The sequence below is a fragment of the Octopus sinensis genome, linkage group LG9 (genome assembly GCF_006345805.1).
Source record: "Octopus sinensis linkage group LG9, ASM634580v1, whole genome shotgun sequence".
NCBI classification, from domain to species: domain Eukaryota; kingdom Metazoa; phylum Mollusca; class Cephalopoda; order Octopoda; family Octopodidae; genus Octopus; species Octopus sinensis.
Window position 1 is genome coordinate 1731303 of NC_043005.1, and position 18023 is coordinate 1749325.

The 18023-nt window shown below is 39.7% G+C and overlaps 1 protein-coding gene across 1 annotated transcript in view; it reads left to right on the forward strand.

The window, feature by feature from the left end:
• LOC115215758 (succinate--hydroxymethylglutarate CoA-transferase) overlaps nucleotides 1-17681 on the forward strand; it is a 61610-nt gene extending 43929 nt beyond the window's left edge. The window contains exons 8-14 of the mRNA XM_036505721.1: nucleotides 1738-1881; nucleotides 5913-6008; nucleotides 7547-7618; nucleotides 9092-9189; nucleotides 12675-12777; nucleotides 14007-14070; nucleotides 17081-17681. Of these exons, the coding sequence (XP_036361614.1) occupies nucleotides 1738-1881; nucleotides 5913-6008; nucleotides 7547-7618; nucleotides 9092-9189; nucleotides 12675-12777; nucleotides 14007-14070; nucleotides 17081-17256 (753 nt within the window). The 3' untranslated portion in view covers nucleotides 17257-17681. The remainder of the gene's footprint in view (nucleotides 1-1737; nucleotides 1882-5912; nucleotides 6009-7546; nucleotides 7619-9091; nucleotides 9190-12674; nucleotides 12778-14006; nucleotides 14071-17080) is intronic.
• The last annotated feature ends 342 nt before the right edge of the window (nucleotides 17682-18023 follow it).

Consider the following 18023-nt stretch of genomic DNA (forward strand, 5'->3'; position numbering starts at 1 on the left):
GTCAACACTTTGAAAGCACTTTGCCAAACACACTGTTTGAATCAAGGGAAAAAAAAGGGCTCTGTGTATTGTTGTTGTTGTTGCATGTTGGTTGTCCAGCAAAACATGAGATCAATGAGTGACCGAGAAGAGACTTTCGTTTGTGACATTGGGTCCCCTATAACAATTTCCTGCCAGGAACTCTTCTGCTCCGCTTCTGCAGCTATTAATGTGTATTCAGAGAGTCTCTTCCAAGTTTTACTCCCTCATTTCAACCAAGACAACCCCAGAAGCAATACAAAAGGCTGTTATTTGGCAGAAAACTAATTATGTCCTGTTAATTGCCCTGTTAATTGTCTGATGTCCCCTCTGTTCATATTTGCTGTTCTTCAGTCAATGACAGCCATACTTTATTTACAACAACAGGATTAGGCCCAGGGTAGATTAATAATGGAGGATAAAGGATAACTCCTGGGTCACATTTGTGTTCTACCCAAGGATATTTCAGTCAGTGAGGGAGCCCTCTCTATGGTAAGTTGATTTGCTAGAAATATCAGCCAAATTCCCTCAAATATACTCTATTGTCTTAACAAAATGTTGAGATGTTTATAGTTGTGACACCTTTCATTACAAATCTATACAATTAAGGTGGAAATGGGATAAACATCAAGTACCTTAAGGTGAGTCTTTCTGCTCTACTTGACTTGCTAAGAATAGCAACTAAATCTCTTTCAAATTACACCCTACTATCTTAAAAATTGAAGGACGCATTTGATAATGATGTAGTTTTAGAAATATCAAGCCTCAAAGATGGAGGATCATGATGAAAGTGTCTTTGATCATAGGCCTGCTGGATTAGGTTGACCTGGGGCTAAAAAACAACAATTCAAAAGCAGAAGTGATGTGGATCATCCTGAATGCAGCAGTGAGGTGTCCCATCCATGACCATCCTGCCTGTTTTAAAGAATCACTTTATCCAACAGATGGTGTGGTGCAATCTGAAAGAAATTTGGCTGCTGTTCCTAGCAGGTCAAACAACCAACCACAGAGACACAATTCTTTGTGATGCGAAATTGTTGCAACTGGAATTGACAATTTATGGCTTCATTTAGCCACTGCCTCTCCTCTCATGCCAGTCACCACTTTTTGGCTTTAATGGAACCATCTTTTGTCTTCGAAGATAGATTCCACACCTCATTAATAACCATTATCTTCTACTTGTTTCAGTTAGAGTGTGTCCATGCTGGGGCAACCCCTTGAGGAATTTTATAGTTGAATGAATCAACCGAGTACCTTTTTTTGTTTTTAAGTCTGGTGCCTGTTATATCAGTCTCTTTCGCCAAACCGCTAAGTAAACACTTCAACACTGGTTGTTAAGTGGTGGTGGTGGGAGATAAACACACAAACACACACACACATCACACACACACATATGTATATATATATATATACATACACACATACATACATACATACATACATACATACATACATACATACATACATACATACATACAAGACAGGCTTCTTTCAGTTTCCATCTTTGAAATCCACTCACAAGGCTTTGGTCAGCCTGAGGTTATAGCAGAAGACACTTGCACACTTGCCCAAGTTACTACACAGTGGGACTGAACCCAGAACCATGTGGTTGGGAAGCAAACTTCTTACCCTCAACCACCCTTGCACCTCTTGGCATTAATAAATGAATTTGTAAATAAATAAATCAACCTTAAAAATATTTTTGTCTTTCTAATAAAGGATGGAGAACCATGTAAAGTTGGTGTGGCCATGACAGATTTAGCAACTGGACTCTATGCGCATGGTGCCATTTTAGCTGCTCTTCTCACTCGACAGAAAACAGGAAAAGGACAATTTATTGATTGTAACTTACTCTCCACCCAGGTAACAACATTTCCTTGACTTTTTCTTCCTTCCTTCCTCTTTCTTTTGCTCTCTCTCTCTCTCTCTCTCTTTGTTGTGCTGCGTCAGGTGTATTGTGAAGACTTGATCTTTGTGTGACAGACTTTGTTGATGTGGAAATGTGGGACTGTTGTGCCGAGTGTAAAACATCAAGCATGTGTGAGTGGGTGTGGGGCAGTATGCCATACCAGTTATTGAGGGATAAGTACAGTATTATGCTCAGAGTAATTGGTGTTGGTGGTGTTGCAGTTGCCTGGCAATATTTTTACAAGTTGGAATTTGGTAGGCTGCATAATGGAATCTTTCACTCTCTCTCTCTCTCTCTCTCTCTCCCCATGTATGTCTGTCACCATCATAATTTTAATGTCAGTTTTCCCTGCCGGCAGGGATGGGACAGTTCTGCAGATTTCTGTAAGTTAGAGTACCACATCTTTTTCCAATGTTTCATTTTTGGAATGGTTTCTACATCTTGAAGCCCTTCATTAACCCTTAACATGGGATAATGTATGCTTTCTACAGCACTAGCACTATTGGGGTTGTCTTAACACCAGAAAAGTGAAAGAGAGTCCTGAATAATGGAAGAAACAAATGTAAGATGAGAGGTCGAAGTTAAAGAGAGACCTCAGAGTTTTACATCGTCTTTGTTTGAAAAACTGGCTGTAATTGGAGGAACTCAAGACGACAGGAGGTTCATACAGAGAGAAACAGTGTGAAAGAGGTAGAAGGGAAGAGAAAGTTGAGAGTGAGGAGTGAAGGGAAGGAAAAAGAGGAGAGCTGAAGGACGAGAAAGGATTTATAAAACTAAGAGGAGGAGGTGTAAGAGTAGAAGGATAAATGTTCGTTTAGATCTGTTGGTGCCAAATTTGAATATGAAATGTTCTCCCCCTCCATTCCATTTAGAATGTAGATCCCTGGTGTGTAGCAATGCCACACACTGATGAGGGATGGAATGGCCTGAAGTGTTGAAGTGTCTGGGGAAAAGTTGACCTGGCATATGTAGTAATATGCTTTAAATCATCATCATCATCATTGTTTAACATCTGCTTTCCATGCTAGCATGGGTTGGACGGTTTGACTGAGGACTGGTGACCCAGGAAGCTGCACCAGGTTCAATCTGATCTGGCAAGGTTTCTACAGCTGGATGCCCTTCCTAATGCCAACCACTCCGAGAGTGTAGTGAGTGCTTTTATGTGCCACCGGCAGTCGGTTCTGGCAACGACCATGCTCAAAAGGTGTTTTTTATGTGCTACCTGCATGTGTGCCAGTCTGGCGGCACTGGCAATGACCACGCTCAAATGTTGCTTTTCATGTGCCACCAGCATATGTGCCAATAAGGTGACACTGGCAACGATCATGCTCGAATGGTGCTGTTCATGCATCACTAGCACGGGAGCCAATCCGTGGGCCTGGCAATGATCATGCTCAAATGGTGTTCTTTACATGCCACCAGCACGGGAGCCAATCCTTGACCCTGTCAATGATCATGCTTGTATGTGCTTTTTTCTCCAATATAAACCGTGTGGCAAAGTTTACAAATGATGAGATTGAACGGTGGGCATTGGAAGCTCTGAGTGATGTTGTGTTGTTGTGTCTTAGGCCCAGTGATGGTTTTAGGATTGTTTATGGAGGGGCAGGTGTTGCATCATTGGCAAAGGCATTCAAAAGCGGCTTGTTGTGTGGAGCTGGATGCTGTGGAGCTTCTTCCGAGGAGACCTCTGAGGTTCTTACCTTTTTTCAAGGTGAGGAGGGGTGATTTGAGAAAGACTGGAGTGGTTGTTGTGTTAGGAAGCAGAGTTTGTTTTTCAATGGAAGGTGAGAGAGAAGGGAACACAATCCATAAGCGTGCGTAAAGAAAGTAGGAGAGCAGTGGCACGGCTGATAGTTGGGGCCTGGTGGAGTGCAGGTTCCACAAGTGAGCAAGGGTCCACTCAATTCAGAAAGAATTATTGCATTTTCTCACTTTGGGATTCAAAATCTGAATCAATGTTGAAGAGTTGATAAAGGTGAAGGAATTGAGAAAATGGTTTGACAGATTTAGTGTGTTTGGGGTGAGAAGAAAAGGGGCAGAGGGAAGAATGGGAGTTTGTTGGTTTGTGTCGAGATGATACATAGGTATTTCCATCTGTTGTGTGTGTGTGTGGTGTGTGTGTGTGTGTATTATTTAAAACAGTTTGATTCGGCCCTATGCAGCTTAAGTTTTGCAGGATTCTAAACAGAAACTCTAAGTTGCATGGGACCCCAAGTCAAACGGTTTTAAATAATATATTCAACTCCTGTTAAATGATGTGTTCAGTGTCTTTTCCTTTCGTTTGTTGATTCGCCTGCACACACACACACGTGCGCATGTGCATGCACACATGGATATGCATGTCCACCGCATTCTCTTCTCTTGCATATTGTGGCCGATTCCTTTTATGCCTGGTTTTTCTCTTGGCTCATTTCTCGCCTCAACTCCATTCCAGTGAATAACATTCTGCCTCCAGTCAAGCATGCTTTCTTCATTTCTTTCTTCACTTCATGCTTTCTTGTTATTTAAGGCTTAAGGCTTTGTTACCCTGCAGTATTACATTCCATACACAAGTGTCACACAAAGAATCCCTTTGTTGTTGGTAGAAGTACTAGTTCCCTCAACCCTTTCTCCCTTGTTCTTATCTGGCTGCTATGTTTTCAGAACACCCATCTCCACTGCTAATTATGTAACCAAGGCAACCGTCTCTTTCTTCTAATTATGTAACCAAGACAACAAAAGCTGCCAACTACTTCTAAGAGTCTTCTTGAGTATTCAAAGGGATTCATTTCTTTAATGACTTTATTACTTTATTACTTCTGTGTCTCGACTCGACTACTTCTCTATATTTTCTACACTGTGTATATGAGACTCTTCTATTTGGCTAATCATGAAATTCTTCTCGTCTGTCAATCTTATTTCTGATCCTGCTGCATGCCTTTTACACCCTTAATGTTGACAGTAGAGACATCATGTAACAATTCTGATTTGCTCCTTTTCTACATATCAAGCAAGGCCACTTCCTAGAAGGCAGGAAGGTCCTGTCTTGTTTTCTGCTAAAACTTTTGTCTTTTTGATTCTAAGCCTTGTTTTCATTTTTGAAATTTCTTTGCTTCTTCAACAAATTCAGCTGAGAACTTGGTCACTGACATACAGAAGTTCCTATGGAGAGCCAATCTTAAATTCTTTGTTATGACCTGAAGGACTACAATAAACAGGAAGGACCTAAGTACCAAGTCCTAATAGACATCTACCTGAATACTAAATTGTTTGTTGAACTCCTTGTTAAGCCTGTGATGTGTGAGGATTAGCATGTTCCCTCTGCGTATCATAAAATGTGACTAAAAGAGGGTGTTGGATTTGTACTCCAACCTTGTAAAGCCCTCACCTGCAATGGCTGTCCAAAACAGACCCCCATGAGTTGGAGGGTTGTGGCCTGAATAGTACAAAGGTGTCATCTATCAAGAGTAGGAAATCACCAACGAATGGTGGATCCAGTATCATTCTGTTACAGTGCATGCCTTCATACTACCACTTCTTGCTGAATCTCACCTGTCTGTGGTTTGTGTACTGCTTGCAAACCACTCATCTGCTTTTAGTTGTCTTAGCAACCACCAGATTACAGAGCATGGTACCTTGTCAAAGGCCCTCCTCAGATCATCAAATGCTAACTGTAATGGCTCACTCTTTGATTATAACTTCTGTAATTTCTTTCCTAGCAAGAGATGTCTGTGGTATCATCAGGGTACAAGCCTGAACTGTGTGTCAACTCAACTAATCTCCTTATTAATTTGTTCTGCTGTAACTAATTCTGTTCCTTCCCAAATTTGGTCCATCACTTTGATGCCACTGTAGTTGCTTCTTTCTAGAACATCTCCTTTGTCCTCGTAGCAGTAAAACTCATTGGAGATGATCTCTTCTTGTACTACCTCATTGACTTTGCTATCAAAACTACCACTACTACACTATTCAAATTCTGCTCACTTTTTACTGTGTCTGCCTCCAGGTGGCCTCACTGGTCAATCTTGCTTCCAACTATCTGAATGCTGGCTTAGACGCCACCCGACATGGGACAGCACATCAGAGTATTGTACCTTACCAAGTAAGTAAACTTCTCCAAAATTGTCTAAATGTACATAACGAGGGTTTGTGTGCAAAAAACAATTAACTAAAATAGATAATCATTTATGTTTGTAATATTTTGTGCTACATAAGGCAGTGAGCTGACAGAATCATCAGCCCACTGGTGGGGTGGGGGCAATGTTTTGTGGCGTTTGTCTGTCTTTATGCTCTGAGTTCAAATTTGACTACGGTTGACTTTCATCCTTTCAGGGTCGATAAAATAAGTACCAGTTGAACACTGGGGGTCAATGTCATTGACTTACCCACTGCCCCAAAATTTCTGGCCTTGTGCTAAAAATTTGAAACCAAAATCATGGGTTGCATGAAATTGTAGGCAAGGCCTGAATCTTTATTCATCAAGAAGTATGAATTACATATTTGCCCGTAGGTCTCCACATTCGTGTGTGTTCCCCACTATGGACACACACACACACACAAATACATGTGCACATGCATTTATGTTCAGTGTTTTTTTTATATCTAGTTTTTTCATGCTGGCATGGGTTGGACAGGTCTGCTACACAACACATCTTTGTCGCCACCCCCCTTTCATCCTTTCTTTTTAGAGGACACAATTGTTTGACGATGAGTATTGGTTGATCAACCAAATCAATTTCTCTTTCAATTAATACGCACTGTGGCTGAGTGCTCCACAGACACGTGTGCCTTTAACATAATTCTCAAAGAGAACCAACATGATACAGTGATAAGGCTGGGATTTTTGAATATCACAGGGGCTTCCTCATAGTTTCCATTATCCCAATTTCTTTTACAAGTTTTGGCTTGGCCTGAAGCTCTGGTAATGGACCCTCATCTCAGATGCCTTGTCAGGGACTGAACCTAGAACCCTATGATTGGGAAGTAAATTCCTTAAACATTTGGCCAAGATAAAACAACAACACCAATAACATTGTGTAGCACGATTTTTGTCCTTGGGTTGCAATTATTATTTCTTATTTTCTTACTCCTAGAAAATATGAAAAATGGCCAATATTTCCTTCAAATTTTGCCTTTGTCATGATATTTATTGAGTCCCCAAAGGATCTCTCTCGGTACCTGGCTATGTTGCTCTCTTACTACTCCTGCTCATGATCAGAGATGCACATATTATCAGCCACTAAGGGACAGGCTCAAGTGGAAAAGGTCAAACATCCGGTATGGAGCAGAATATTTGCTATAATGATATTTCTGCTTCAGCAACTCAACGCTGAATCTGTGTGAAATGTAATGGAAAATAGGTCAGTTTCGAAACATTGATGTCCACGTGACAAAAGCAAAGTTTGAAGGGAACACTTGTCCCTTTCGTTTCTAGATAGGAGCAAAGAGGGGAAAATACTTATTGACTGAAGACAAAATAAATAAGAATTTTGTTACACTGTGTAATTAACAGAGAGAAATTCAGTTTTCTCTTTCTATAGTTGTTATTTCATTATGCATCTGACTCCAGATATGACCCTCACCACTTAGTCTGAATTTAGTTTCTCTCTATTAATATCTGAATCCCTCTCTCCATTTCAGGCATTTTCAACATCTGATGGTTATTTACTGGTCGGGGCTAACAACGATAATCAGTTCAAGGCTCTGTGTAAGGTAAGGGGTGTCTTTGATAGCTTTGTCTTTGTGCACGTGTGTGGGTGGGTGTGAGAGTGTGTGTGAGTGAGAGAGAGAGAGAGTGTGAGTGTGAGTGTGTGTGTGTGTAAGTGGGTGTGTGTGTGTGAGAGAGAGAGAGAGTGTGAGTGTGAGTGTGTGTGTGTAAGCGGGTGTGTGTGTGAGAGAGAGAGAGAGAGAGTGTGAGTGTGAGTGTGTGTGTAAGAGAGAGAGTGTGAGTGTGTGTATGTGAGTGAGAGAGTGTGAATGTGTATGTGAGTGAGAGAGAGAGTGTGAGTGTGTGTATGTGAGTGAGAGAGTGTGAGTGTGTATGTGAGTGAGAGAGAGAGTGTGAGTGTGTGTATGTGAGTGAGCGTGTGTGTATGTGTGTGTGTGTGTGTGACTTCTCTATAAGTTCCTTTGCAGGTAAACTTTACCTTGGCCAATACCAGGCTGTGTTCCCAGACTAGTTCTGTAGCATGCCAACAGGTGGCAGCACATGGCTGCATGTGTGCAGTGAGAGCTAGCAGTGAATTTCACAAGGCAGTGTGTTGAGTGACATCAGTGTGTTTACTTTGAGACATTGCTGTGTCTTTGCGATCAGGTGTGTATGCTGTAGTCTGCAATTTTTGTCATGGACAGGAAATTAGAACAAAGAACCAATGTGAAATTTTGCATGGAAGTTGGGAAGTCTGCTACAGAGATATTGAGTATGATGCTTTGGCAAGCTAGTGGCAACAAGGCACTGAGTCGTATGCAATGCTTTGAGTGGCACAGGTGCTTCAAAAGTGGAAGAATGTCCTGGAAGACAACAAGCAATCTAGAAGACCTGCTACAAGTGTCAGCCCCGGAAATGTGGAGAAAATTCCTCAGCTTGTGCATAAGAATTGATGGAGGACAATCAATGCCATTTTGAAGTATTTGAAGGAGGACATTTGGTGAAAGCGAGCGGATTTGTAGAGTGCAAAGAATTGGATTCTTCATGACAATGCACCCTGTCACTGAGCTCTCCTCACTTGTGAATTCTTCACCAGAAACAATATGGTGGTATCACTTCTGCACCTGCCTTATTTGCCAGATTGAGCACCTGTAGACTTCCATCTCTTCTTCAAGATGAAGAGACAGCTGAAAGGTTGCTGCTTTAACACTGTTATCGAGATCCAGGGAGAATTGCAGAAGCTCCTCGACTCACTTATGGGAAACGACTTCCAGCCAGGCCAGACTTCCAAATTTGGCAGCAATGCTGGGACCAGGGTATTGCAGCTGCACAAGGTGACTATTTTGAAGGAGATGATGTTAAAACTTAGGTAAATAAGTTCTTTTTTTTATTAAACATAACTAGTCCGGGCACTTTTTGATACCACCCCACCTCATACACATTTACATATACCTAATAATACACACAGATGTACACCTGTCTGTCTTTCTATGAGACATTTTTCAAGGGGTAACAATCTGTTATTCTTTCCCTGCCAGGTTCTACAAGCTGAAGATCTGTACCAAGATGACAGATTCAAAAGCAACCAGAAAAGAGTCCTTAATCGAGACGTTCTTATCAAAAGACTTTCAGAAATGTGAGTAACTTTGATTCCTTTCATTGGAGACTATTTTGGCAAATTCTTTGTTCAACTTCTCTCATCATTGAAATTCATCTTTCTCTACACAACATCCCTTTATGTTTACCAAGATGATTAATGGTGAAGATATGTGGCTTAGTGGTTGGGCGATTCCACACACAATGCATTCGATTCCTGGTGGTGTGTTGTGGCCTTGAGCAAGACACTTTATTTCACTTTATTGCTCCTATCCTCTCAGTTGCCTGTAATTCAAAGGGCCAGTCTTGTCACATTCTGTGTCGTGCTGAATCTCCCCTGAGAACTACATTCAGGGTTTGCATGTCTGTGGAGTGCTCAACCACTTGCATATTAATTTCATGAGCAGGCTGTTCTGTTGATTGGATTGACTGGAACACTCGTCATCATCACCCATGCAGTGTCAAGATGATTAATGGCTGTGTTTGTAAGGACACAACTGGAACCTAAAATTCCAGCTTCTCATGCCATTGTTGTTGTTGTTTAGTCTTCAGTCACCCTTGGCTGAGCAGATCTAAGACCAAAAGTGCTCCAGCATGATCTGTTCTTTTTCTTGGGTATTGCATATTTAGGATTATATGAGAGGTGTTCATTAAAGATTTCCTCTGACTCACTTCCAATTATTGCAAGAAATGGAACTGATACAGATATAATCATACATGTCTCTCCATGTCACATTGTAAATTCCAGCTTCCCATAAGAATTTGTTTGTCTTTTATGGCTGTTGAAGTGGACTAAGGTGTTATAACGGAGGTAGTTGAATGCAGATCAGTGATCAAGGTTCTTATACTTGAAAGGTCGTACACCAAAAGAAACTTTTGATGTGATGAAAGAAGTTTATTGTGACAATGCACCATCATACGACATAGTCAAGCACTGGCATCACCAGTTCAAATATGGTCAGACATTGGTGGAGACTGATCCTGTTGCTGGACGATCAGATTCCACCATTGTTATATTGTTCTAATTTAATTCTATTTTCTGATTAAGTATCAAACTAAATTTACTGACTGAGCTTTATTTCATGCGTTCACTTCGTCTCCTTTTAAAGTGAACTTTTGACTGCTTTCTAATTTACATATTGGTTTGTTTCATAAGTGGCATAAGATACTTTTTGCATGTGGATCTTTAGGTTCTGCTTTTTTTCAATCAGTGTGCATTTTTGAGTATATATTGTGTTGTATTTGCTCACATATTCTCTCCATTATTGGCTTGCATTCGAGTAATGTAATACAGGTTAATAGTTCTTTGATGGTGATGCCATCCATAAAGTTGAAGCCACTATTTTGGAGGATCGCCGCCTAACTATTCAGCAACTAGCGCAAGAAATGAAGATAAATGTAGGGTCTGTGTAAAAAATCCTTTACAGTCATTTGCACATGTGGAAGTTGTCTACATGATGGATTCCTCAGATGCTCACACCTTTACAGAAGCAGGATCGAGTCAATTGCTCCCAGGCTCTTTTGGCAATGTACCAAGAAAACGAGGAGGATATTTTTAGCAGACTTATCACATAGGATGAAACATGGGTTCATCACTATGATCCTTAGACAAAAGTCCAGTGAAAGCAATTGGAGCTTGATAACTCACCACCTCCAAAGAACGGCTCATATCCAACCCTCTGCAGGTAAGGTGATGCTCACAGTCTTTTGGGACCAGTGCAGATTAGTGATGATGGTGTTTCTGGCAAAGGGCACCACAGTTAACAGGGCATATTATGCTTCTCTGCTGCAGAAATTGCTGGACACCATCAAAGCTGAGAGGTGTGGCATGCTAACCAAAGGAGCCTGCCTCCTCCAAGACAATGCCCCAGTTGCCCAGATGAAAGCATACTCCTGCGGCTATGAAATCCTTCCCCGTCTCCCTTCCACCCCCACCCCCCGACCTTGCATCATTGTCTGACTTCCACCTCTTTCCAACCAGGAAGTCTTTTTTCAAGGGGAAGCACTTTTTGGAGGATGATGAACTTATTTCTGAGGTAAAGGCTCCAGACGCAACCTACCGACTCCTACAGATGAGGTCTTCACAGCTGCATAAAGCAACATGTGTCACCATTGGTGGTGGCCATGTAGAGCAGGACTAATAATTATGCCAAGTTTCGTTTATCCCAGACCTCGGGAAGTGGGTCAGGGGAAATCTTTAATGAACCCTTTGTATTATTTGTTCAAGGTGGTCAGGTGTAATTTGAGGGAAATTTGGCTCCTATTTCTAGCAAGTTGATCAAATATGTAGCTGTTCTCTCATTGGTTTATTATCAAATTAGTTTTGAATTCTGCAATTTATTCCAAGACTTTATTCTATGAAAGTATTCTTGCAATTTTGTGCAGCATTTATTTGGTTTAACCTTTTCCATACCAAGTTCCCTTCTCCCTACAATTGCCCCAGCTTTTATTTGTTTCAGTCATTGGACTGTGGCCATTCTGAGGCAATTCCTTGAAGAAATTTAGTTGAATGGACCGACTCCAGTATTTACTATGTTTTTTGTAAAACCTGGTGCCTATTCTATCATTCTCTTTTGCTGAACCACTAAGTTACGGGGATGTAAACACAGCAACACTGAATGTCAAGTGGTGGTGGTGGTGGACAAACACAGACACAAAGACACACACACACACACAACAGGTTTCTTTCAGTTTCCATCTATCAAATCCACTCACAAGGCTTTGGTCAGCCTCAAAAAATAGCAGAAGATAGTGGGACTGAACCTGGAACCTGGACTTAATAGAATCTTCCTCTTTCAAAGTGATCTAAGTTGAAATCTTCCATCAAACTTTCAAAAATTCTAGACACCAGCTTAAAATTTCAAAATTAATTGAAATAAATGTCGCATATTTCAATGATTCATTTATGTTTCCTTTTAGAAATGTGTGAACAGCAGTTGACAGGAATTGGTTGAGGAAAGATTCTGTAGCGATAACTGAGAGCACTTTATGTGGAATCCTTTTGTTGGCTGCTAGGAATTAGGGCTCGGAATTAGAAGAATAAATGATGGCTGAGAGATGGCTGTGATTCATATTGAAACCTCATCCTTGTTTTATGTTGTCCAAGTGATTAAGACTTTGGGGCATGGTTGAGACAATGGCAAATGCTTACTGGAATGTCTATTGTTTGCTATAAAATCTTTTATTAAATTCTATGAATAGATTAAATAAATGAAAATAAAGCTATTGAATTATTTTTATATTTGAATTCTAATCCTCAATGATTCCTCAATAATGAAACCTTTCACTTATTTGATGGGAAATTATTTTATCTCCCTATCCATCTTGAAGTAATGGCATCGGTTTTGGGTTTCCAGTGGGCAAATCATTGCTTGTAGTGAGGTTGTCAGGGGAGTATCTGTAACATGTATATGATAAAATACAATTACAATTATAAGTGAATAATAATCTGGAAAGAGACTGAATTTATATTTTAAATAATTGGGAATTTTTTTGTGATTTTGTTTGTTTTATTTCATTGAACAGTTTTGGTGAGAAAACAACTGACTTTTGGTTGGAGAAGATGGAAGGATGTAATTTTTCTTATGGTCCAATAAATAATCTGAAGCAAGTGTTTAATGACCAGCAGGTGAGTATTTTAGTAATCTGTATCTGTGGAATAAGGCAGGGACATTGCCCATAGCTTGAGCAGGGGCAGCGTGGGGGGGGGGAGGGTAGCACCCTTGGAATATGAATGATGTAGAGTGAGATGTGTAGAATTAATTGGAATTTTGACTGAAGTATGATATAAAATAATATGTGTTGCATGTAAGGCAGTATTTAAGCATAGTTTGTATTGAAAAACCTGATAAACATATGGGACACATGGTTGTAGAACTAATTATTGTTGAGCCAGAGGTCAGCCCTGACTGTGAAGGACAAAGGGTCAGCCCTGACTGTGAAGGACAAAGGCATTCCAAATGTGATCATTCCATCTTTGTTTTAAGTATAAAGTATCTAGGATTACATTAGTATGGATACATATATCATGTCTTCTCTTTGTAAGGGTGTGATTTGAGGGAGATTTAGCTGTTATTTATAGCTGTTTGAAAAACCACAAAGAAACCCCTTTCTTTGTCTTGGTTGTTGCAGAGAAAGGGTACGTTCTGGAATAGAAGACATTTGTAGTGTTTGCTAAATGGTTTAGGGAAAACAAAGACAGTTGTTCTTATAAAAAGTAGAAACAGGTTTAACCTGAAGCAGAAAATGACTTTTAAAACCATACATGCCCATCACTTAAGAAATATCTGTTGTTATTGGTACCTACAATCAGTTGTGTCCCCGTATATTTATACATGGAAATAACCTGTTGGACTGACTGGAGTCACAGACCTCAATAGAAACATCAAAGAGAGCATTGCATCCTTCTTCAAGTAATGTTTGGATGTCTGCAATGCCAAATGATAGAATTGGTAAATTATATGACTGCAGTACCATTAGTAGGTGTATGGCAGCTTTAATTTCCTGGTGATCTATTGAGAAAGAATTGGAGATCCAGGATCTGGAGAAGAAGTTAGTTTTTTGGATTAACATGTACTTATTAAAAAAGATTTATATATCTGTGAAGTAAATGAAAGAAAGAAGATAGGTAAATATAGAGATAGAGAGAGAGAGAGAGAGAGGGAAAGAGGAAGTAAGAGAGCGATTTACTCATAGACTAGTGTTGTAGCAGTGTTCTGGTTTATTGTTGTTGTCCATTGTTATCCTATACCAATTCTTCCATGACTCTTGAACTTAGCAAAACATATTGAAATGGTGTCACTAACTGAACTGTTCTAGTAAAATCTGAATTCTGTTGTTTCTCTTCTTATTTCAAAGGTGAAGGCTTGTGGATTAATTCAGGAAATTGATCATCCAACTATTGGCAAAGTTCGTTTGCCTGGTAAGCAACTGACCCAGTTCTTCATTTTATTTCCCATATAGGGGCCATTATGATGAAAGCTGATAAGCTTCTAGAAAGATGCGTTTGTGTTTTCATTTTCATTCATGGTTAAAGGAATTTTCATTTGATTTGTATGACACGAAACTAATTCTCTTTGGAAAGATATGACAGGCCGTTATATACAAAAGTATGAACGTTAGGCTACATTATATCCTAAGGTATGTGTGTTAGGTTGGGGTATGTATGAAGGAATCCTTTTCTTTTCTGATTGTAACATTGACAATAATGGAAGATTTTATGCCAATGTTTTAGGCTGCGGTTTCTGCCTGACATTGAGGATTTGAGACAATAATCGTTGGTTATGATTGATGTGAGAAGATTTTGCTCAGAGGATTGCCTTTGTTTAGCTGTGGTTGGATGAATTAGAAATGAAGGATGCAAAAGGAGCCAATGTAGGGCTATCTGATCTCGGATTAGTTATCTGGATTAATGTTAAAGAGAGATTATTTGAGAGGAGTTGAATGGATTAGGAAATGGTTAGTTGATCCAATAAGAGCAGACAGTGATAGATGGGTTGGAAAGAGAAAGAAAATGATGAGTATTTGATAATCAGAATGTGAGACAAGGAATTGAAGAGGGAGACTAGTTTTGAATTTAACTTCTGCTACAATTGTCCACAAATGTTTAAATAAATATTAGAGTGTCAAACTGATAGATTAAAGATGAAGTAATGGTTAGTGCCACACTCCTGGAAGAACTAATGTTACAGTTTAGAATATTGTCTTGGACAGGGATTTGGCCAAAAAAGCTGCCATCAAGTTGCCAAAAGAAGAATAAAATCTGATGTGATTGAGCGATCTGAAAACTAGGTTGACCGTCGTCGTCGTCGTTTAGCGTCCGCTTTCTATGCTAGCATGGGTTGGACGCTTCAACTGGAGTCTGGGAAGCCAGAAGGCTGCACCAGGCCCAGTCTGATCTGGCAATGTTTCTACGGCTGGATGCCCTTCCTAACGCCAACCACTCCATGAGTGTAGTGGGTGCTTTTTATGTGCCACCGGCACAGGTGCCAGACGAAGCTGGCAAACGGCCACGATCGGATGGTGCTTTTTACGTGCCACCGGCATGGAGGCCAGGCAAGGCTGGCAAACAGCCACCCGATTCTCTGAAATTCTGAGTTGCATCTGTCTTTGGTACATTTTGATGTTGAGGTGCAGTGAGGAACATAACAAGGGGCTGGTGATTGCTCCCTTATTAAACCGGTCAGCAGTCACTCTATATTGCAGTGACGAATAGATGGGAAGTCGCAGAAAAACTTGCAATGAAAAAATATCATATTTTATTTAAATTCTATAAATAACAGCTAGAGTAATTAAAATAATTAATTATTTTATTAACTGACAAATATATTACTTGCATACACTCATCACAGTGTATATAACAATAGAGCAGTTTATATAATTATAACATATCAAATACAATGATATACAATGACAGTGCAGTTTATATAAGACGATACAAGAAATAACCATGATTTATTCAATATCTTAAAAAAAAACAATAAATCAAACTCAAAACAAGGAAACCCCATAAAATCAATCAAAAGTCTGTGAGTTTTTATTTTCCTGTGTGAATGGTTTCCTTGGCTTCATTCCATTAACCGAAATGTCTTTGAGTCAGAAGTACATCTACCTTCCCTTTTAAATTGTTTTCTTTTTCACAAACTATTTATTGGAACTAATTCATATTTACCTTTATTTATTTTTAAAGGTGTTCATGCACACGTTAATTACTTTCATTTGAACATGTTTTGAGTGTAAAATATTATTTTAGGATAAGGAAGACCCTCCATGTGTCTGTCTATCAAAACCCTTCTTTGGCAGTTCCACAAAATCATTTAAAGAAGACAAACGTTTCTCTTTTCTTTGAATGGTTCTTTACAAAACATTTGTCCCTTCTTCCTCCCATGAGACACCAATAAACCTACTAGAAATAGCAACCAAATCTCCTTCAGATTACTCTAGAGCAATCTGCTGAGGAGGTCAAGAGGAAGGAGCAGTGCTCTCCCTCAAAGAAAATAAAAAAACACATTAATGTCCCTTTTGAAGTTTTGTCAACATCAGGAGCAGTGGCGGGGGGGGGGGATTCTGGGAAGGAAGGACAGGGTGTGGGGCCATGAGGTGGATATCTCATCATCTTTCAACATAGTTGAACAACCAATGTTAGTTAAATGGCGATTCCAAGTACAAGTTGTAATATTCAACCTTTTGATCCCTGAATACAAAATGTGGGTTTGCAAGAGCTCCATTTCTGAGTCCTCATCTCACCCTTGTGCACCAAAATCCATCACAAGGTGTGACCCGTTTACTGCTCAGTGGACTGGAACAGAATGAAATGAAGTGTTTCGCTCAAGAGCACAATGTATAGCTGGTCGTAGCAATTGAAAGCATGCTCTTGTAATTGTGAGTGTAATACCGTAGCCTCTGGGCCATGATCATTCACCATAATAAGGGTGATAGCAGGAAGAGAGCCAAGTGGGATGGAATGTGTGAGTGGAGGTGGCACAGTGCCAGTTGGTTTTCATGAGACCATTATAGTAGTGGTAGAAAAAGGAGAGAGAGGAGACACAACATGTTTGTGGGCAAGGGGATGGGGAGTGGCATCATGTCAGTTAATCAGGTGACCCTTTCAGAAAAGGGTCACCTGATTAACTGCAGCAGTACTGTTCCAAATGTGAAAGAAATGCTCCATTATGGGCTGCTCCTGAGCTTTGTTGAGAATCAATAATTATTCCTAGCTGAAGTATCTTCTGTCTGTGAAGAGAAGGAGAAATCGTTGGGACAGTCATGGTAGGAACATCCTTGATCAGGTTAAGCCTGAAACTAAACAACCCCTTTCATATTTTTATTTCCCCTCACATAACCATTAACCTTACCTTTAGACACACAAATGTTATTCAAAGGTAAATTTGGTGAAAATGCTTAACATGTTTGTGTTTTTGTTTTTGTTGCAGCCCCAGCGGTGGAGTACAGTTGTGATGAAGGCCGAGTTGACCAGCCGACAGCGCCTCCTCTTTTAGGACAACATACAAGAGAGATCCTGCAAGATATTTTAAGTTTAAGCCATGAAGATATCAAGAGTTTATTATCCAAAGGGATTGTGGAATGTGCTGCATTGTCAGATAAATAACATTTAGAGATTAAGCTAAATCTTAACATACAGGTTGTAGGGGGGGGGGTGGCAGGTGGGGGAGGAGCTCGTTAACAAGTTTTAGAATCTTGTTTTACCTGTATGGAGAGATTTTGACTGACATCTTTGAATATAGAACAGTGATATCATCCATTCTTGTAACCTTGTCATATACAGGTATAGATCTGGCCCCTTTGCTTAGGTCTTTTGAAAATCCCGGATCTTTTGGGGTTTGTAAATAAGATTTATATGTTATATGATTCCAATTTGTTACTGAAATATTTACCTACAGCTTTAACAATCTGACCCTGCTTTGATTTTTGCCTGGATTTCTGCTGTTTGTTCTTCACTTTCTTTCCATTATTAAAAGCAACATTCGTAGATCAGGAAGAAACAATGTTATAAAATGTGTTTATTTTTTTATTTTTCTATTTTTTTTCATTTTAAGATTGATTAGTAAAAACTTTTCAGGAGAAAACTTCAACATTTTAAATCAATTCTAGTTTATTTGTGGTTTATTTCTGGTAATTATTTAATTAATTTTAGAAAGATGCAAGATAAAGAAGACGAAATCAGAATGGATCAAGAATGGAATTATGAATATTCTTTGAATTCTTGTCTGCTACAATGTCTCATCGGTAACTTAAGGAACATTTGTGTATGTTGGTACATCACCATCCTCATCCTCATCCTCATCATCATCATCCTCATCATCATCCTCATCATCATCATCATCATCCTCATCATGTAATATCTGTATTCCATGA